The 23,112-nt window shown below is 38.5% G+C and overlaps 1 protein-coding gene across 2 annotated transcripts in view; it reads right to left on the reverse strand.

The window, feature by feature from the left end:
- The window catches only part of GALNT18 (polypeptide N-acetylgalactosaminyltransferase 18), a 205,572-nt gene extending 182,745 nt beyond the window's left edge, over window positions 1-22,827 (reverse strand). The window contains exons 1-2 of one of the 2 annotated variants that reach the window (XM_065755351.1): window positions 22,689-22,827; window positions 22,127-22,392 (exon numbers count right to left, since the gene is read on the reverse strand). In XM_065755351.1, the coding sequence (XP_065611423.1) occupies window positions 22,127-22,361 (235 nt within the window). In that variant the 5' untranslated portion in view covers window positions 22,362-22,392; window positions 22,689-22,827. Of the gene's footprint in view, window positions 1-22,126; window positions 22,393-22,544; window positions 22,566-22,688 lie in introns of those variants that run through there. The other variant, XM_065755352.1, reaches the window with a different exon arrangement.
- Window positions 22,828-23,112: the final 285 nt, after the last annotated feature.

Raw genomic sequence — 23,112 nt, forward strand, 5'->3', positions numbered from 1 at the left:
TACTCAAGATAAATTAACTAAATGTTAGTGAGATTCACAGTTATCCAAACTGATAACGAAAAAACTTACGTACATGCATTTGAAGTACTTAAGCTTAAAGGTAGTGTATACTTAAAAGTTACTCTTTTGGAGTTTACATTTTTTAGTTTTTTGCTGTTTTGTTTGTTTGGTTTGTTTGTTTGTTTTGTAAAAAAGAAATACGGTTTTGTCATTCTCTTGAGCTTTCCCATCTTCTATCCTTTCAAGCAAAATCCAGCCACATAGAGTAATGTTTAGCAGACTTGCATAACATACTAGTAAATCGCTCCCAAAAACTTCAGCACCGAGTTAAGTTTCAGTCTCACAGAAACCTGCAGGAAAAGCTTTCCTATACCAGGACTTCCTGATTTCCCTATTTCTTCTTACTAGACAACACCATCTGATATAGAAATACAACCTTAATTCAATGCTTGTATAGAACAGCAAGTAATGATAAGCCTGATGCATGCAAGCAATAAAATGAAAATAACTAAATGCGTGCCATGCCCAGAAAAGGGTTTGTAGCTTGGGAACAGTTATATGGAACAATGACTTGCATGCATTCAAGCAGAAGAAATTCAGTTTCCAAAAGCCATCTGGACAAGTCCCAGGCAACTTGCTATAGGCAACCCTGCTTGAGCATGGAGTTTGGACAGATGACCTTCAGAGATCCCTTCCAACCATCAACCATTCTGTGATTCTATAGGTAAAAAGTCAGCTCCAGGTTGAGTGTTCCACATATCTGTCTTTCACTATGTCAAAGGCAGTAGATGAGAAACTCTTAGCTAAGTTCATGGATGTATGCTGTTCAGAATTTTTTTGTTTTGTTTGTTAGGTTTTTTTTTTTTTTTTTGCTTGTTTTTTGCTTCTTTGTTTTTAACTTTTCCTTGAGTTATGATTCACTTAATCTCCAGCAAAATTATAAAAGATACCATAGTAAAATTGCTGACTTGATTCAGTAAATGTACTATAAAGTTCCTAGTAAGCATTTTTCTCCATTTTGTGTAGAAATACACACCCTCTTAGCTGCACAAGTAAACAAACATATAGGAACGCCATATTGGCATTTTCTCTGAAGATGGCAGTTTCATAAAAACATTTCTCAACATTTACCTTGGACTGTTTTTATACAATAGAATTAGCACATTTTCCCAAGTAGAACAACTAACATTCGTCCTTTCCATCTTAGCTGGCATACAAGGATAAGCTCAAGTCATCGATTCCACTGTCATAACAAATTTTAACTATGTTTTATACGCACATGAATTTTCTTATTTTTCCATGAATTAAAAAGGAAATATTACACATTCATTCATAAATGTTCTTGCTTAATCTGGTAGGCAGCTCATCACTAGACAGTCATTCTTCCTTTATATGGAATGGGGGAGAGGATTGGAAAAAAAAATTAAAACCTGTGAGCTGAGATAAAGGCAGTTTATTATTTTTCCTTCCTTTACAGACTATTAACGATGAAAGAATATACAAGACAAGTGACGCACATTGCAATTGCTCACTCCCTGCCCAGGAAGTCCCCAGGAAGCAGCAGCCACCCACCCCTGGCCAACTTCCCCAGTTTTACAGTTCAGCATGACACTATGTGGTAAGGAATACTCCTTTGGGCAGTCTGGGTGAACTGCCCCGGTCCTCTCACAGCTCCTTATGCACCTTTCCACTTGCAAGACAGTTATGAGAAGCTGAAGTGTCCCTGGCTCTGTGTAAACATTGCTCAGTAATTAGAAAAACAATGGTGTGTTGTCAACATTATTTTTCCTAATTGTTCTAATGAGAACAATCTTTGGGGAAAGCAAATCAGGAGACAGCAAAGCTCTACCAGTTCAAACGTAAAGAGCACCAAACTCACCTACAGTTTGGTTTAAGACTTTAGTAGCTATGACACAAGAATAGGTATCATAAAGGATTTCCATTCATAAAATACTTTAGAAAAAAAAAGAATACTTTGAAAGCTTTCAAATTTAGGATTATTTTATGAAATGTGTGGAGCTTTCCCTCATATTCGGAGAGTTCAACTAGACTATAGCTACAGATAAACACTCAAGTTTTTGGCACAGTTGCGGGGAAAAACATAGCAAACAGAATGTATCAATAGATTTTTTTTTTCCCCCACACATCTCCATTCTGCTTAACTCTGTTATGACAACAGAACTCTACTTAAGGGTAATTAACTAGATTCTGCTTGAACTGCTTGTTTATCTGATTTCCCAGGTTACTGCTACAGAACACCTAAGCCACATCACCTTTTTAATGCAACACTGTCTTAAGTGGATCTCCAACAGTGTATATATTTAATCTGCTTTTTACTTTTACTAGGGAGTTGTGCGTGATACAGCATACATTTTCCAGGTCAGAAAAATCAGATGTGCAAAACTAGATGCTTATATTCTGGAATGTCACTATGGGAATTTCTATATGCTGAGGAAGAAATTACCATATGGAATGAGCAATTTCTTAATTCCCTTCTCAATGAAGATCATTCGTTAAACTCCCCGAACACATAAAATTCCATGGAAGTGTGTGGTAGATAGCTTTGACTTGGAAGCACTTCTGGTGTAAATCTGCAGAATAAAGAGCTGAAACACAGGAAGTTATTTCTAACTTCACGTGTACAATAAAGTCAGTGTAAGAGTCAGCAGCTTGAGCCATTGCACTAGAAGCAAACATCGAAGGAATGGAGGCCACTAACACAAGCTTAATGGCATTAAGATATTAACAGAGTAAACAGTAACCCAGCTTCTCTGTAAGCTATACTGCCGTTCTCAGTAAACACCATCCTAATCAGATAAAGGAATAAAGGCCCATGTTTCAAGGATGTTGGAAGCAGAAAGAGAAAGGAAAAGTTTTTGCTTTTAAGCCCACGTGAAGATATTTCTGCAGAGGTATTTTCAGTTAAACAAAACTTGTGGCCTGTAGAAATAATCAATATACTAAGATCAGACTCTCCTTATAAAAATGGCAAAGATGAGTTTCAGAGATGATGTGTTCACACAAAGGAATTTCTATTTACACTCCTCAAATATACCATTACCACATTAGATTAACGCTAACTTCCTTTTCCTTACAGTACAAGAAGCCTGAAGTCCTTTATAAAATATTCCAAGCTGTCTACAGTAATTCTCTTTACTGTTTTTCCAGTCAGAGATTTAATAGCAATTACATTTTAGTGAACTACTTGTAAAGATCTTAATGAATGGCAAATTTTAAAATAAAAACAATTGCTGCCACTTTATAAAGTGTCTAGAGAATTCTTCACAACTCATGAATTAAAGTGTTTTACTGCAACAAGCAGCAACTCACCCTAAAGAACAAGAATTCTTGCTCACATGCACTATCACAATTCTTTAGATCTGTTCATTTTACAATGATATTTTTAGACTTCATTTGAGGAAGGTCTCCTAACAAGTTCTAAAACTTTTGCTATAGCACTAAATTAAAGTACAGGAAATGCTAGAAAGCACGTGTTTTAGAAAGCAACCATACCATAGTCAGCAAATGGAATAAGACTTTAGAATCTTCAGTCACCTTCAAGACCATTGACATCTCTACAGCTTGCTAGCTGGACTGCTGCTAATGAAATGCAAAGCAGCAGGTTTGAAGACACCGGGAAGCGATGGCTTATTAGAGTTCTCCCTGCTGTGCCACACTTTGCATCTTGCTTTTTTCAGCTGCTCTCAAAAAGAAACATAGTGCCTTTCTTGTAAATCCTCATTTATCATTTTAAAAGGTTACAGTTGTCCAGTGCAATATAAATAAATAAATAAATAAACAAACTAGAAGAGTAGCCTCATCTAACCTGGTAACAGCAAAAAACACTACAGTGTCAGTCTCAATGGACACCCTCAGTGCCTATATACAAAACGATCATGACGTCAATTAGCAGTTTACCAGAACACTTAGCCTATAATTTGGTGCTAAACAAGAGGAGACAAACAAATTATCCAACAAAGGAAAGCCCTAACAGAAACAGAGAAATCATTTCTACTATGAAGAGAAAATAATTACTTACTAAAGATATAACAACACATCCTCCTGCTGCAAACGTTGTTTTAGCAACTCTCTTTACTGTAATGGTCTCCAAACGTGGCCAAATTTCCATGCTTTGTTTCATAAAAATATTACAGACCAGGTATGTATCTCAGTGTATCTCAAACACAATTTGCTACATAAACATAATGATTGATTGGATTTGACAAACCTCTTTCTAGAACAGTAAACACTGAAGCTTTTGTTTGGGGATATTAATCAATTCAGCAAGCCAAATGTGTCACCTATGCCAGAATTAAAAGAAAAATCACCTCCACCTGCTGGCAGAAAAACACCATTAATATCAAAAAGAGGGAGAACCATTAATTGAGAGAATTAATCCAGCAGTTCAGTTCTCTGGCTTTCACCAGACACTCATTTTCCTGGATCCCATCGCTCTACTAGCAATAATGAGTCTGCTCCAACTTCTGTGAAAACCCAGACTGAAAACTTGAATGGCTTTCTGCAAATTAAATACTGCAAATCCAAATAATCTTATGATCTCCTTCCAGTCTTGTCCAGGAGCCCATATTTACACCTTAAAATATTGAGCAAAGAGAATACAGAATTAACTGAAAATACTTGTATGTGCTATAGAGCTAGCCTTGATTTAGAATAAGTAGTCAAACTCTTTTTATAACTGCAGCTTGGCCAGGAGCAAGGATCATTTGCATTCTTAGCCACCCATGGGCAAAGGCAGGTAAGAGTATTACTTGATTATCTGTTCTCAAGTGTAGGTTCTGGTAGAATCACAAATGATTATGCAGAAAAATCAACTGACAAATTTAAGTGATGAAGTAGCGATCTGAACTAAGACAAAACGTTCTCAGCCAAACAAGTCTCATCTGTTATGATACATCATAATTTCATACTGTTTTGACATCTTAACTTGGACAGTGAAAGAAATGACTCTAAGAGTTCAAACACTGAAAAATTTACCCATCTTATCATCTAGAACCCCAATATGAGGCTTTACAGGCCACAGATAATATAGCAACTGTTCTTCCTTCTCAAGTGATACACCTGGACATTCCTACAGCTATAAAAATGTTTTTAAAGATACTCTGCAGACCACTTAATGTTGCTCTGAAAATTCTGTTTCTGAACTAGGTCTTCTTCATGCCTGCTAAATAAACACATACATTTGTACACAACAATAAATATTCACAAGGGCTTCACAGCACTTTCTGTATAGAGTGATTTTCTTCATTTTCCAGTCTTATCTTTTGTTTAGGAAAACCCATCTCCCTTCAGACTGTGAACATACATATCGTATATCTATACACTCTAGTGTATAGATATAGTGCTCTAGCCTGACTGCTAAATCACAGACAGACTGCAGCAATAGCTATCTCAGAGCCTAATGCCAGCAGGGCAACAAAGAAAACCAAGTAACTGGAAGGAAAGCAGCTCACAGGGCAACACATGCTTACCCTCCCAAGCTTACTTTAAGGACAATACCTTCAGCACACACCTTTCCACTGACTGATGCTGCTTCCCAAGCTCTACAAATACACACGTGCAGACCAGGGCAGAGGGCTCCTGAAACTGAAGACTGCAGTGAAAAATCACCTTAATATTTTGTGCACCCCCCCCCCCAGACATGTTACAGTCCAACAGACACAACATTGGCTAATTAGAACTTTTAATTAAAAGACCTCATGACTGCAGATCTCCACTGTCACAGGAAATTCTGAAACTAAGGTAAATGAATGCTCAGCTCAGAAGTCATTATTCACGATATATGAATATATGAAGATAGCAAAACATGTCTCTTTTATTACTACTGCTGCTAATTTTGCTGTGTCCCAGTTTTTCAGCCATCTGCAATCAGAATTCAGTTTAGTTCTTTAAAGGCAAATGCACTGCAGTACTATGAAGCTGTAGTCCCACTAGAAGAACGAATAGTCCCTCTTCTGCATAGCAGTTATTTTCAAGAAGCTTAAAAAAAAGACACTAGGACACATCAATGAGCACAAGAATCAATAATGCCAGTTTTTTTGCAAACCTGCCTCTATGGTTAAGTGAGCTCCTTTGAAGACTTCCCAGTGTCTAGGAAATTATGGGGAGTGAGGAGGGAGGGGTTCTTTTGCAGATCATATTCTGATTGATAGTAACAAAAAATACAACTTCGGAACTGGCACAAGGAGAGAACCATATGAATACAATTTTTTCCAAGATTTTTAACTTCTCCTTCCCATCAACTTAACTACTAGTTTCCAAAGTTACCAGAAAGGTAGACTTATGAAAGGAACACAGTTTTCTTACTAATTCAGAAGTAAAAGATGAAAGGAGGGGGCCCAACTTTCCACAGGCAGCTCGATCTAGTGGTTGGCATTCCTGCCTGTGGTAGTGTTGGAACTAGATGGTCTTTAAGGTCCTCTCCAACCTTTGCCATTTCACAATTCTGTGAAAGGTGATGACACAACCAAGCAAAAATATTTTTTTCTTCTAATATCATTATTACTATTAATGATTTTAAGCAGTAATGTAATAACTAAGTGGTACTGCGTGAACTCCTCAGAATTCTGTATTAGTTTGCCATTTTAAGTTCTCATAGTAGGAATAGCAACACATCATAGCAATATAGCATATTTACAACTTTTGAATCCAAGATTAAAAGGTTTTGTCTACACCAACAAACAAACTAGAACGTGAAATAGCCACGGGCAGACACACCCACAAATGACAACAGAATTATTATGTGCTGCTAACACAGGCATTTAATTGGTCCTTGAAAGCAACAGTACTAAGCACAATGCTCTAGAGAAACACAAGGCTGATCTAGCATGGTAAATTTAACCACTGATGAGTCACAGATCAGGTAGCTGCTGAGACAGAAGGTAAGGGTCTCGCCAACTGTGTGCCAACTAGACTACTGGTAGCCAGCAACTTTAAAGATGAAGAGCCCACCTTAGGTGACAGGGAAAATCACATCTCTCTTTTTGGATGGATTGTTCAAGTGCTGAATGAGTTATCCTGAGACAAACCAAATACCCTTCAATAAGTAGCATATTTGACAGTGTGTTCCTAAATAGTAGAAGAGCATTAGAACCTAGTATTCTGTGATATCAGTTGTCCAAGGAAATTTCAGTAATTTAAGAATGATTTTTTCTAATTTCGTTTAATTTCTTAAAGTATAATTGTGTGCAAACAAACTCATATGCACATGTCTGTACATACATATGTACATAAGTTGCACAAAGGAAACCATGGACAGTTGAATAAACACAAGCTAGCTGTGTACACAGGTAACCAAGAAACCCAATGGCATCCTGGCTTGTATCAGAAATAGTGAACTCAGCAGGGATTTGATCATTTCTATGTGCTCAGCCCCGGTGAGTCTGCACCTTAAGTACTGTGCTCAGTTTTGGGCCCTTCACTACAAGAAAGACATCAAGAAATTCTGTGATTCTGTGAGACCTTGGAGCATGCCCAAGGAAGGGCAAGGAAGCTGCTGAAGAGTCTATAGCACAAGTCCTGTGTGGAGCAGCTGAGGGAGGGAGCTGGGATTGTTCAATCTGAAGAGGAAGAGGCTCAAAGGAGACCTCATCATGGGAAAAGAGTCAATGTCACACTGACTGACATGATTTAGTGGGCATGGTGGTGGCAGGTTGATGCTTGGACTAGATGACTGTAGTGGTCTTTCCAACCTTAATGATTCTATGATTCAATTAGATAGGAAAGAAAAGTACTGAAAATGGTATAACCACTAGAGTCTCTCTCATCTGAATTTTAACACCAGGGTTGCACATGGAAAAATTCCGAGGTATGCCTTAAGCAATTTAAGAGATTAATTGTTTGTTTTGTGTGTGTGTGTAAATGTAACACACACTAAAGGAAGTTCAGTGATTGAGGCCTCAAAGTGACTTTAAGAAAAAAAAATCAAATAGTATCTAAGTGACCTATGGAAATGGGATTTACAGGCTTTTGAAAAATATTATACTGAAAGTCTGCTTCTATGACACCTGTGAGTTTTGTCATCATTTCTAATTCACAAGGTTTTTACTTTTACTGTTGATTTGACTGTTTTGTGTCAGGCAAAAGGCTGCATTAAAACACAAGACAATCAAGAGCCAATTTAAAACAAATTAATTCATGTAGCTGTATACACCAAACAACAGGGAAAACAACTTGCAGTCAGACTTCAAAGTGTCTATCAAAGAGGATGCCTATGAAGGGCTGAAAGACTGAGGCACTCAAAGAATAGCACTCTTCAAGAAGCAGAAAGGAAGACAGCTGGACAAACAGACTGCTTCCAGACTTCTGGAAAGTGAGTTACAGCAAGAGGAGAGAGAAACTAACCTTATCATCAAATAAAGAAGAAACAGGAGTTTAAAACTGTAATTTCATTGTAATTTATAGGTACCTATGTTACATAATGTTACTTCAGAGAGTTCAAATATTTTGTCTGGAAGAGAATGTACCAAAAAAAGAGCCTGTGTATGTATGCAGCATGCTTATCCCTGTGAACAGAACAGAGACTTCACTATTCTGGATTTCTCCAGTTTGAAAGTAATCATTATAAATAAAGAAAATATGTAGAAGAAATAAAATTAATTTGCACACAAGATTCTCAGAAAGACATTCTATTAAAAGTCAATACTATAAAGAGATCACTATTCAGGTTCCTTTGATGTGATCCTTCAGCACCTCAGAAGAAGTCTGTCACCACTTGCATGGTGTAACCATTACTTCTGAGTTCTGGTAAATAAAGTGGGCAAAGATGATGGGGCAAATTGAATCTTCATTCCCACTTAAGCCTTTTGATGTTACAGGCTGTCATTAAGACGTGGCTTATTAAATGTTTTAACACATCTTTCTAACAGTCATTTTAGGCTTTTTTCAAAATCTCTGTCCTGGTTTCAGCTGGAACAGAGTTGATTTTTCCTTCACAGTGTCTGGCTTTTGGAGGAAAACAATGCTGACAATATAGCAATATTTTCACGTGTTGCTGAGCAGTGCTTGCGGACAGCCTGGGCATCACTCGGTGGGTGGCAAGCAATTGCTTATGCATCACTTGATTTGGGTAATTAATTATCATAACTAATATCCTTTTTTCCATTTCCCATCTTATTAAATAGTTTTTACCTCATCTCACAAGTTCTATTTCATTTTTTTTTTCAGATTCTCTCCCTTATCTCACTCGGCATGGGGGGAGCAAGCGAATGACTGTGGAGCTGAGCTACCTGCTGAGTGAAACATAACGATCTCTTTGTTTAATCTTCCTTTCCAAGAGATAGGGAGTATGGGAACTCCAGCACATTTGGATGAAACATCCCATGACTGAACTTATCCTTTCCTAACCACTTCAATACACAGGTTCCCCAAGCCCACTAGCTGAAAACTCTTCAGTGCTACAGTATAGGTCCACAAGGTTTAGAGTAGGGTAAATATTTGTTTTGAAAAATGTCTTCTTAAAAATAAAAAAATCCTAAGAAATCACTGTATTTAATACAGCTGTGCAGTTCAGTGAAAATGAACACCCTGCAAGAGGAAGTTTTGGTCTACTTTCCTTCCTAAGAAGCAACAAAAATTTGTAGTTTATCATGTTGAAAACTGGATCTTGAAAACGTATAAAGCAATATACACTTTACGTACTAAAGAAGTATGTTTTCATAATATTGCTCCTCCCACTTCTTTTTTTCTTTGTTCTTTTAAATGTAAATAAATAGATATTTATTTTAGTGAAGTGACCCAGATTTTTCCAAAGTTTACTTTCAACTCAGAGGAAAGGGTATTTTCTTTCCACCTTGCATTGAATTGGCCCTTGTAGGTAAATTGCTTGAATAAGCCCTACTTGTTGATTGATAATTGAATGAGCTTAGGGAATTTTGCCAGTTCCAGGTGCAGGGAGATAGGAGAAAATAACATCTGTTCTCATCAAACAGCAGAAAGGCAAATTACTAGTCATTCTTAATAAATCTGGAGCATGAACATTAGATAGAGAGTAAAAGACATACATTTAAAACAATTTTTAGAAAAGAAAAAGTATATTCTCTTTATTAGCATACCAAAGTTATACTTTTACATCCTAGCTTGTCACTTCATCGCTTTTTTTCCCTGTCAGACCTTGCACTGTCACAATTTGTCACTGTAGCTAAAACTCTTAACAATGTCTCCCTACATTCATTGTCAAAAACAGCCAGTCAATTATGTGACTACATATTGACACATGCAACAACAGCCTTGCTAGCTAGATACCTAAGCAAAAGTTTTAAAAATAGACACAAGGCAGAGAGCACACTGCTAAGTATTTGTCACTGCCTGCAAATGGACACAGTATTTCATATAACCCACGTAATAATTATCTTCTATACTTGATGATGCTTTAATTCTTCCTTCTCATCTCCTTATTTATGCTTCAGCCCCAGTTACACACATGGAGCTGCTTTTTATCTATCCCACAGGCATGAACAAGTAAGATCCAAACTTCTTGATAGCAACCTGGCCTCTGGACATCCACAGTAGTATTCTGAGGGACTGGACTGAACAGATAGAGGAAATCACTATTTAAAAACAAACAAAAATCAGTTCCACGCAGATCACCCCTTCAACTTGGAAGCCTCACACCATCTCCCATGTATTAATTACTGTGTCACATCAATGACAGTCATTTACATCAGTTCAGCAGCAAGAACTTCAGGTACATTCACAGTGACTGATAACTCAGTCCAGGAAGCCTCTGTTGTGTGGAAATAATGCAATTCCAAAAATAAAAATAAAAACTTGCATCTTCCTCTATAGCTGGTTTTAAACATAAGGGAAAGATCTTAAGACACAACAGTTCCTACCAGGATTTGAATTTTCTCTCTTGTTAGATGAAGATTTCATATGAAAACTTCAGCTATAAGTAGCTACACTGTCTAAGAAAAAAAATAGAAGTGAGACTAAAAAAATCCTTGGTAACTATGAACTATAATGAAAAAAAAAAAAATCTTGATGACTGTGCCAGTTTTATATTTACCACAACTACAACATTATCAGAACTTGTGCTGGGGGAAGAGAAGTGCAGGAATGAGGCCTACTCTGTAAACTACACTTCAGTCCACCAATACAGGGACAATAATGGTGTTCATCCAGGAGCCTCCAACTTTAACAACAACATATCAGAAACTTACATTTTCCTCTTCATTTCAGAACACAGGTAGGAACATTTTTTAAAATATATTTAAGACTAAATTTTTGTATTTAAATGTTAATTTTCAGGAACATTGCTAGTCTCTTTTTAACAGACAGCTTGCCATCTAATGACTCTATGCAAGACAGAAAAGCTTTAATCAATAGCTTTAAAAAAAGAAATTGAGAAATGCAATTCTACAAAAATCAAAGGCATTTCGTACATATTGTCAAGCAGACAAAAAGAGATAGACATAGCTACTGCAAGCAGCCAAATAATTGTTTCAAACATTACAACTACATCATGTTTCCTTTTAAGTATTTTCTTGTTATAAGCTTCCTCACAACAAGTTTTCCTCTTTCATAAATTTACAACTTCTCCAAGGGTAGCTTATTTCTTAATTATAAGAAGAGAATCCAAGGCTGAATGATTTAAAATTGACTCTGAAGAGACAGAACTCACAATGTAAGAAGCACTACCCCTCTGCTTACTTCTTGAAATAAGAAATCAGTTAAGTGTGGCTCTCCACACACTTTATGACCCTGTATTCCACACCAGACAATCATTCTGCAACAGGTCTCTGCTAATAAGTAGTGCAACATGCTAGGTTTGTTCAGTTCATCAGCTAATTACTCAGTTACTGCAGAGAACAGCAACAACAGAAAACCCGACTGACACACTTGAGGCAATATCTCTATCCTTTGTTTTCCCAGACTACAGGAGTCCATTCATGTTGCCACTGTACTGAGGTATTATGCAAACATGCTCCCACTTCCTCTAATTAAGTTCTTGCTTCAGTGTCTCTATTACCACTTATGAACTCTTCCATGTCAGCTCAAAACAGCCAGTGGAGAAGATTCTTCCCACCTTTTACACGGGACATCCAGACCTTCAGTGTAGCCTCTTCCACCATCCACACGTTTACAGACAGACATAACAATAACATATATGCCAAACATATGTATTTGCATCTCTGTATTTTTTAACATGATTTTTTTTTCTCAAACGCAAAGAAAAAAAGCACCTTCATAGTGCTAGTTCTAACTATTTTCTTGTCAGAAATAAGTTGGGTTCATTTATATTATGAAGAAATTCTTTACAGTGAGGGTGGTGAGACACTGAAACAGGTTGCCCAGTGACGTTGTGGATGTCCCCTCCCTGGAAGCATTCAAGGCCAGGCTGCATGGGGCTCTGGACAATCTGGTCTAGCGTGAGGCATAGCAGGGGGTTGGAATTAGGTGATCCTAAATGCCCCTTCCAACCCAAACCATTCTATGAGTCAATGTTGATAGATCTGTATTTACATGAACTAACACAGTATTAACAAGATACAAATGCTTCTATCCTAAAAGCACTCCTGTTCAAAAGCCTGCAGTTACAGAAATTAAAGTTGCAAGTGAGAATTATGTATCCAAATATAAACTTTTGGTCACTATTTTACCACCACTTTTTCTAGCCTTGCTTCTGCAAGTGCATATGTTCGTTATTTCATCTTCCTGACATTATATACAGCTTTCCACATGTGTTTAGAATCTGTTTTATTTTTTAATTTTGAGGGGCAAGGGGAGGTGGAGTAGGCTGTTTTTCATGTTTAAGAATTTGAAATTTAATTTGAACTTACACAGCTTTACAGCCATAATAAAATATTAGTTAAACACAAACTTAAAATCTGTTACATCTCAGTTTAATGATGTCGTAATCCTTTATGGCTGACATCATGTTGTAAAGTCACAGTGCTAACTGTGCTGCCTCTTGAAAGACAACAATATCAAAACAATACCTGACAGTGACATAGGAGATTTTGCTTATAAAATTGACCACATACAGTCCGAATAGTTCTTACTTGGATCAAAACTGGATCAAAAGAGTTTAAGACATGTATTTGTGAATTGATGGTTCTGAAAATAAAGAAAGTAAAAAGCTTTCAGAACTGAATCAGAAGTGCCACATTGTTCCTTCCCACTCCACAGAAACTCAATGTCTTGTTTCAGCAGTTATAATAACATTGGTAAAAGCTATTGAGTTTCTATTAATAGTAGTTTCATATTAACAAAGAAGGTGTAGAACATTCAAATGTAGCCTTCAGCTTCTGTACTTTTCTCCTCCTCAACCCCTCCCCATCCTTCAAAATGTTACATGAAGTAAATATGAAATACCACAGAAATGACAGCATAGTATTCTCTCCACCCTTCATGAACTGCTTAAAACATTCCTGTTAGTACAAGTTGAAGGGGACAGTGCTGTTATTGCAACCACACACGGCACGATCAAGCCATAGATGGTTAAATTAAAATACCTCCAAGAAAAAAAATAACTTCAAAACTATACCATGATCCCTTTTGCAAGTCCTATTTATCCTGTGCACACAGAAATCCTGAAAGGTGTTTTCTCCAACCATAACTATTGCCATTATAATCCTGTAATGGATAGGTACAAACTCACTGAGTGCTTTGCTGGAAAAGTTTATCTGACAGTTTTTCTTTTACCTGCAGCATGCCAAACCCCTGGCAAGTCATGACTTGATGCAGAAAGAAAAGCTTCAAAGGAATGTCAAACCACCATGAAAGTAGGGACCAGTAATTCACTGCATTAGTCGGATGATTCATGAAACAGATCTCTAGGTAGATCCAAGTAACAGACAGGCAAGTAACACAGCTCTTTTCACAGCCTAAAAATCTCGATTATCTTTCTAAAGTCAAGTCCACAGTTGCCTTCTTATATGCCTATGAATATTATTCAACTATGAAGAAAAAATACGAAACAGAAATAATCTCACTTTTTCTTACATTGTTCAGAAAGCTGCTTATACAAATCCTCTTTTCTTAGAGATCACCTGTGACAGTTCCAATAGAGGAAAAATCCAAACATTCACATTTAAAGCATGGGAGAAAAGTTAGACAAGTGAAAAAAAATGATAATAGGATTTCCATCCTCTGTCCCACATTACTATCACAAAGTCACTGAGAACACAGATTTCCTAATGAACCAAGCAGAGGATTATAAAATTATGTGCTATTTTAGGTATGCTTATTATAACATGCATGTTGGGAAAGATATTTGCCTCGTGCTTCAGAGCTCATGTCAAACTCAAATTAATATCAGTCAGGCCTAGACTCATGGTGGGAGAGCAGACATGGCTACTAACCAACAGTGCCACAGTTGCGAGTGGGATTCACATGCTTTCTCTGAGCTATTACAAACAAGAGAAGAGACAAGAGAAGTTTTGTTTGAGTAATTAAAGCAACTCAGGCAGTGAGTCAAACCTGCCACCACTGAATAAACCTAGCCATATTTTCTCTACATTCATCTTCTCTGCCTATCTCCCACTGACCTTTATCCAGGGAGACTAAAATCTCTTCAAGGCAAGTGTTCCACTACATCTTGGTACACGGTGTTGATTGCAAGACAGTTGAGATATCAGCCATCTGCCACACTGCTATTGTTATAGAAATATTACATTAATTTTCACATAATTTCAATAGAGGAAATTATAAGATTTCATTACAGACTTGAAAAGACAAAGTCTGGCATTATAAAGGCTGAGAATTTCAAGGTAGTGACTTGGGCCTCCCACCTCTACATTAAAAAAAAAAAAAGCAAATAGAATACTTTCCTTTGTTTATTTTAAAAGCAAAGCCAAGTAGAGGAGGCACTGAAGAGCTATAATAATTAGAGATGTGGATTTGGCTTCTAAATATTTGCCTCAAGAAACTCAGGATGTCATGTTAAAAATAGCATTTGTTACAAAACATCCGTTAAGCAGAGAAAATCTATGAAGAAAACAGAAAAAAATGCTGCTGCACAGAGAACACATCTGCCCAGTAGAACTATATAACTGTACACAGAACAGATTTAGTAACAGTAGCAGCATTAAGAGTTTCAGGTAACCACCAGTTTCAGTTTATCTGTCCACACTGTCCAACCACACAGCCTGCTACTGAGCTATCTCAGGACCTCAGGAAAGAAGCCTTCCTCTTCTGAAGAGAGACTACGGAGGTAACACTGGAATGCCAAGGGCAGCACAGGAAGATTACTCAAAAGATGATGCAAGTGATGTTGATTTCTGTCCATAACATGGCTCAGTGAACAAAACAAGGAAGATTAGAAAACTATTTTAAACACAAACCAATAAGGGAAATTAGAAAATCAGTGTAACAGACAGAAAAATGTGTTTCAGTGAAGGCATGACAAGATACAAACTGTATTTCACTTTCCCATTACAATGAAATTCCATTTCCCTAAGCAAGTGGATTTGTCAGTTGTGGACTAATAAATTATTTCAGCTATTCTATTATTTCAGCTCTGGACTAGGGAGCCAGAAAACATAGCAGCAATTGCAATAGGTCCCATCTCCAATCTCTGAGCCAACCACGTCTAACAACATAATCTTATCACTGTTAACCACCTAGAGATGATTCATACACTACTACATCCTGTCACAATCCACACATTAACAGTTCAATGACAAGTTCAAGGGTCATTCTAATGGCAACTGAAGATTTTCTGACATCCTTGGGAAAGCAGCTCGGCCATTTTCACAACTGTCAAAGCTGTCTCAATACATGAGACAGTACTCATTTTTGAAAACCCTAGTATTTCCTTTATCTAACCCGCTTCAGTCTGACAATTGAGATGGATAACAATTTATGCTCTCACAGTATAATGTGTTGACAGTAAGACCTTTATGTTGAACACAGAACTAAACTACTTCTGTGTCTGTTGTTGGCAAGGAAGCAACGTTAGACAGGCAGGCAACAACTTCATCCTCTTGACCACAGAAGCAATGAAAAAAACTATATAGCCCATGCCAGACTCAGTGATAAGTGTTTTTAGATTCTATTCTACGGCATAACAGAAATTCAGTGTTCAGGTTCAGCTCCCATACTACTGGATGCAGAGGACAAGGCTATTTCATAAAGCACTCAGCTCATACAAAAGGAAAAGGAAAAAGAAAAAAGAAAAAAACAGAAAACAACTAAAGATACGCACCACTCCCTCTTTCAGCCACACAAACATTAAGCAATATGATTTTATCATTTGGTTCTGCTCCTTAAATGCAAAGAGTACCGCTAGCATCCAGAAGCCACTCCTCAAAACACTATGGAACTCAGTATACAATAATCGTCTTGCTCTTGGTTAACCAGTACAGAGAGCACACCTTGTGTTCAGGTACAACAGTCTTTTTTCTGAGCTATTGAACAACAACGCTTGTGTCTCATCATAAGACTGCCTCAAATCCAGACTCCTTTAAGCAAATGCTCTTTCAAGTCTTAGGCCTTGATAGAAGTCACCCTCATCCACTCTCTTAGCATGTCCTTGCATGCAACAACAGTGAATCAACACATCAAAAGTAACCCCAGGCCACAGTATGCCCAAGTGGAAGAACGCATATTACAGCAGAATTTTAAGCCAAGTAATGCAATGACAGAGTGTGGTACTCAGGCCAAGCTCATTTCACACACAATTTCCAACAGCTACACATAGGTTTGCTCTGCACTTCTTTTTATACTTGTTTATTTTGGTCACATAGATAAAAACATTCATTAGTACTAAAAAGAGAGTAACACTCCAACAAACACAAAGAGCTAAGCCTCCCATCTCAGCATTGCTGCAGGCTTCTTGTGTCAACTGGAGCAACATTTCCCTAAGTGATACCTACCCAACAGAAATGAAACACTGAGATGAGTCCAGAGCCTCAAGCAGAATAGCTATCATCATCTCTGCACAGCCCATAAATCATCTGCTCAAACACCATGGTACAACCCAATCTTCACTAAAGCTGTGTCGTTATGCAGAGATAACAAACATCTACTAAAATAAACAGTTTCAGACTGAAAACGCAAAACTGTCCAGCTTAGTAATAAGAGAACTTAGGAGAGCATAGTTTCCAATCTCTGTTCCCAATACACATTTTTTAACTTTTTGTGAAGATTTTCACGTGAACTACAGAAATTACCAGCTAGGAAGGAAACAGAATCCACGGTGATTCCTCTCCTCCAACAAAGCTAAAGCATACACTGACTTGGTAGCTGAATTTTTCCCCCCTGCCCCGGCTCAAAAAGCACAACTGTAAAAAAAAAGAAAGGAAGGGAGAGTTGGGTAGGGAGGAAAAAACAATTTTCATGCTATTCACATTGCATAAACCTGATGAATACAGTAATCTTTAATCACAAAAGGAATCATTCAATCACCAGTAATAAAATACAGTTATAAATGCAATAATAAAATGTAGACTAGAGGTCCTCACACTTGGCTACTGTGTTCTAAAAAATCTTTGGTGCAAGAACAACTAAGAGAGAACATCTTATGCTCCCTCTGGATTACATCAAAAGCAAAAAAAAAAGTTAGCTTCAGTAGTAGTAATACTCAATCATCAAGCTGCAGTCAACATAACCAACATCATTAACTCTTGAGTATATCGTCCCTGAACTACTTGAATCTTCAACAACGCTTGAAGTGAGTCAGACTCTTCTACCTGAAAACACAAAGTTAAAGTCTTATTTAATACATCCCTTCCTAACAATGAAAAGACACTGTAGTTTAATTCAAATTAATCTGCACTGACATGCAGCAATCTAGACTGACTTGAAAAGTCACGGCCTAAGGAGAAAAATTAATGAGATTAATCCTGCACTTGTTACGTATCCACGTAGCTCCTTCTTTTGCAATTAGTTACATTGGGACAGTAGGTCTCCTTGCTGGTATATACACAGTAAATATAGGGGCTCCTGTAGTGGACTAAGAGCCATGTTCCCAGCACTACTTACTGTCTACTGTTGATTTATTTCTCAGAATAAATGTACCACACTGAATGATAAATATGCCTAGATGTTTTTGTGTTTGAGGGAAATTAGCAGTGGAGATTCTACAATTAACTATTCCCAAAAGGAATCCACCACGAAAGTAAAAGATGGGATACAAGCTAGCAATTGAGAACAAGTCTGACTTCATTGAATCCACACAGCTAGCCAGGCTGCAAAGGAGAGCCATCACAAAGCAGATGTCTGAGATCAATAAATAAATAAAAGACAGACATTGAATATGGGTACCAACTTACCTGCACCTTTAGATGATTGAAATTAAAAATCTGGGTCGATTTAGTTCCCAAACTCAATATTTCATTTCTGACAGCAACTCCTTACACTCTAGCATCTGTCCAAGACACAGGGAATGAGTCACACTCTGGATCTCTGCCTTCCCAACTGACCATAAGAGGGTGATTAGGACAACTAAAAATTGCTGAAATAAATCCACTCAGCAAATCACTCTAAGCAGCAGGTTGAGAAATAACACGTGTCTCATCCATTATGAAATTTCCTGCATGTAAGTGCATACAGTCGTTGACATGCCATTTTTTATGGCAACAGATGCTGCAGCGCACAAAGACGAGGAGTAAAGTTAAAAACACAGATGTCTTAGTAACCATCTATTGGTCTTAACTATGAGTTCAACTGGACCAGAGACAAACCATATATTTGCAATGCAACTGTGACTTATATCTACTATTAATTGCACGTAATTCACAATTCTCATTAGATTGCTCAAGCGGTGAAAAAGTTCATTTCATAGATTTCAGTCCAGAATTTTTAAAAATAACACTGTAACGTAAGCTACTTCTGATTAAAGCTAGAAAGCTGAAAAACATAAAATGATGCTGCATAAGACAAACAAGAGAGCAGGCACGAGGTGTTGCCACAGGTATCTACTTAACTATAGCACAGCTTCCCAAGAAAGACATTCAACTCATCATCTGTGATGGCCTAAAGCTAGAGTGCAGAAAACATTTATTACTACCTTATTGTTAGTATTGTTCCTCTTATCACTGTTACAAAACAAGCACCTGATCAAGAGCATCCCTCCTGCTCACACGGTCTTCAAAAGGCACACACAACTTAGAAAAGTTCTTCATTGACACAGCCAATACGTGAGGCATTATTCAGATGAATTACATGATTTTATCAGGGATTTGATTTAGTAGTTGGGTAGGGATAGTGATAGGAGGATGGTTGGACTAGATGATCTTGTAGGTCCTTTCCAACCTTATGAACCTATGAACCTATCTGTCTAAAGCACTCTTACATTGAATAAAATGGGTATTTAGAGCTTTTTGAACCAGTATGTTCCTTGTGAACTTGACAGAATACACTCTTACCAAATAAAATTAAGAGAAACTGATTTCAAATCTTAGGCTGGAAAGACAGACATTTCATTTAAGGCAATATCATTAACTTCAGTCCTTTATATTACTATTTCTGGTGACAGAACTTGGGAATTAGATGGCCTACTTGCCACACTACTTTGTTAGACACAATAAAGACTGCATTTTGCACTATCTAGCCACCTGATCTCTTCCTTGTTTCCCTTCACATAACTCATTTCAAAAAACACTGTCTTGTTTGCAAACCCAAAAGAAACTAGAAACAAAGTTTCCCTCAGCAGGTTGCTAGCTAGCAGAAAACATACACCTCTGACCATGGCTACGAGGAAAAAAAATATTTTAAGTACTGAGTGAGTATTTAAAGTACTGCACTGACTTGTCTTAAAACGTATTTACCTGTATATCTTAAAAATTATTTACTTGAAAAACTGTTTTATATGCAGGCACCTCTTATTCCTTCTCATTTCCAGGATAGTTAATACAATATTCTAAGATTGTAATTTGTATTGTATAGGAATTTCCAGACACCATCTAATTAGACAATTTGATCAGAAAACAAATTGATTTTAATACTAAAACAGCTTCATGTGTAAAATGCTGCAGTTAGAGCTTCCTTGTAGTTGCAGGACATCCCACAGAACGCAGTTCTATTACCCTTGCTAATTCTGTGCCTGTCCAGCACTACAGAATATCTCAGCTATTGACACCTTTCTCCAACGTTAACAACAACAACAAAAAAAAGATAGGTTCAAGCAAAGCCTTTACAGCAAACTACTGCTAGCTCTAATTATCTAGTTCAGAACCATCCTAACAGCTGGTTTACACAATTTATGGCAATGAGTCCCAAACATGTAATTTCTTAAACCTGGCTGTCAAACTGATGTGCTCAAAGTACTCCTTCCAACAACTCTAGTGAATTTTGCAACATGTCCCAGAACTCAGAGCATCTCACAGTACTAAAGCAAAAGCAACTTCACTTAACATCTTATTCTGCTACCTCCAGCAGAGAAATTTCTTGTGAACCTCAGTTACTATGATTTGCTAAAGTACAAGCACAAGCACAGGAAGTCAGAATAAGGATAACAAACCACAATATTTATTTGTAGAAGTGTATTCAGTATGATAGCAGAACTCTCTAAACTTCCCCCCCCCCCCAACTATATTATTGTACTTATTACAAACCATTCACTTACGTATTTTATGTATGAAAAAAACATATTTTTTCATACATATGTTATTTAAGGAAAATATTTCCTGGTTTGGTTTTTACATAGTCACAGAAAGTCACTGATCATGTTTATGCTCTGTTCCAACACTACACCCTCTCCTGATTTAAGTATCCCTTTCTCCAAAGACTCTGAGAAGAATCACTGTTCCAAGTGACACACTGATACAGAGACTATGATTTTCCTTCAAATAAAGCTATCAGAGCTTCACAACAACAAAACGGAAAGAATTATGCTCTAACTCTACATGGAAAGCCAGTGTGTTTTCTCAATATAATAGCTGAAAAACTGCTGCTTCCATACATGCTTCCACAGTGCACTCCACTGGCACACGTGCACATTTTGTTTTTTTCTTTTTTAAATCAACTTCAGGATTCAAGAAAAAAAAAAAACTTAAGGACTGCATGAGAGAAAAACTAAACTTGCAGGTGCTGCTATAACTCATTCTACTCCCCCTTCCATCTCAGAAAACAAAAATAAAAATAAAATGCTAATGTTCTGGTTTCTTAGTGTTTCTATGTGTTGGTTTTTTTTGTTGGTGGTGGTGGTGGTTTTTGGGTTTGGTTTATTTCTTAGGGTGTTGCTGGGTTTTTTTTTTGTGTGTTTTTTTTTTTGTTTGTTTGGTTGGTTGGTTGGTTTGTTTGTCTTAGTCACTGACCCAGAATGATATGACTATCTGAGAAATGAAGACATAGGCAACCTGAACCATGTTGCATCATAATTTAAGAAATGCATGAATACAATTGGAAGGGACTTGAACCTTCAGGAGGTTCTGCAGAATTATAATATGATAGTCCCTCTGAAACTGTCATTCACCCTTCACCCTTCTTACTTTACAACCCATTCAGCAGACAGAGTGACTGTAGAACACCACATCAATGATACAAGTTTAATACCCAAGATCACCCAACAAAGTCACATAAAACCCCAAAACTCTCAGGAAAACATCATCATCTCCTCCACCACTTAAACACTTATACTCATTTCCCAAAGCTCACTTTAAAAGGAGATAAATTAAAAAGGCATTACACGAATGAGAGACTGTCCCAGTTAAAACCCCAAGTGGCCCCAGGCACTACAGCAGCACCAGCGTAAAACCTTGAGCTCAGCCGGACACACACGGACTCTCCACACAGATTAGCTCTCAGGCTCACATGGAAGGAGAATAATAACTGCATTCGCACCAACCCGTTTAGGAAAAGAAAAATAACAAATGCAGAACGACGACGATAACAGCGAGACGCATAGATGCTCCCCCTGCACCTCGCGCCGAGCCCACGCCCGCTCCCAATGGGGTGAAGGCGACTTCTCACCGCCGGCCCCGGCCCGGGAGGAGCGAGCGTGCGGGCAGTACCGCTCCGGGAACTGAGCGGGCACCGCTCCCAGACGCAGCGCAGCCCCGGCCGTCTCCAGGCGGAGGAGCCGCTCCCCTCGGCTCGCCGTACGGCCGCCTCGCCTCGCACACGCTGCCCGAACGCGGCGGGAGGGGATGGAAGACCGCACACAGAAAACAGCGGGGTGGGGTGAGGGAGAAAGCAAGCGCGGAGAGTAGGAATAAGGTGGTACCTTGTATGTGCTGCTTGATGACATTTTCCAAATGGTCCAGCCTTTCTATAATCCGTAAAGTGTCCTCCTTGCCTTCCTCTAACTTTTTTTCCGAGATCGGCTCTTGCACTTTCACATAAACACTGGCAATGTAGTTGGTGACCCAGCCCACGTACAGCAGGCAGATGATGTTAGTCATTCCACTCAAAATCACGCAAGTGGACACTAAAGTTTTGGTTTTCCTGGTGCACACCATCCTGAGATCCCTCCATATAGCTCCAAAAATCCTGCGATCCAAAAAAAAATAAAATAAAATAAATCAACTGCGATGAAAAGAAATCCTTTCTCCCCTTTCCCCGAAACGGTGACCACTCAGAAGTCAGTAAATTTCCATGCAGAAAGTTCTCCGCTCCACAGAATAGAAATATTCGCCGCCTACCTAGGAGGAGAGATGGGGGCGGGGAGGGCTGATAATTAGAATCCAGGATTTTAGCACATGAAAATAGCTGAAACTTTGCGCCGGCAGCATCGGCAGCGGAGCTCAGGGCGTGCCAACCCGCACGGCCGCCGCCGCTTCAGGCACCGATTCCCTCCACGAGCATCAAGGACGCGAGCAGCCAAGTGCCCAAGTGTTGCAAACTTTGTTCCCACCAACGCCGCTTCCCATTGCAACCGACCGCGGCTCCAGAATCAGACCAGGGCAGCAGCTCGCCGAAGAGCGGGGCTCGCTCGGCCGCGGATTGACATCCCCCTCCTCCAATAAGGAGCCCGCTCGGGCACGGCGGCTGCCGCCACCGCCGTATGGCCGCCGGGCAGCCGCGTGGGGAGGGGTTCCAGCGGGGCCCACCTGCTCCTCGCGCACATACACGGGCGTTGGGGCCCCTCCAGCGTCGCTGCGAACTACGGAGGGCGGGGACGGCTGCCTCCGCGCTATTTCGGGAGCTGCCTGCAAAGAATCGGCAGTCTAGATGGGAATCAGCAGGCAGCTCCCGTTTTGCTGCTAGGTG

This window comes from Cyrtonyx montezumae, unplaced genomic scaffold, assembly GCF_038088225.1.
Source record: "Cyrtonyx montezumae isolate F1298 unplaced genomic scaffold, pur_monq_1.0 scaffold_10, whole genome shotgun sequence".
Taxonomy (NCBI): domain Eukaryota; kingdom Metazoa; phylum Chordata; class Aves; order Galliformes; family Odontophoridae; genus Cyrtonyx; species Cyrtonyx montezumae.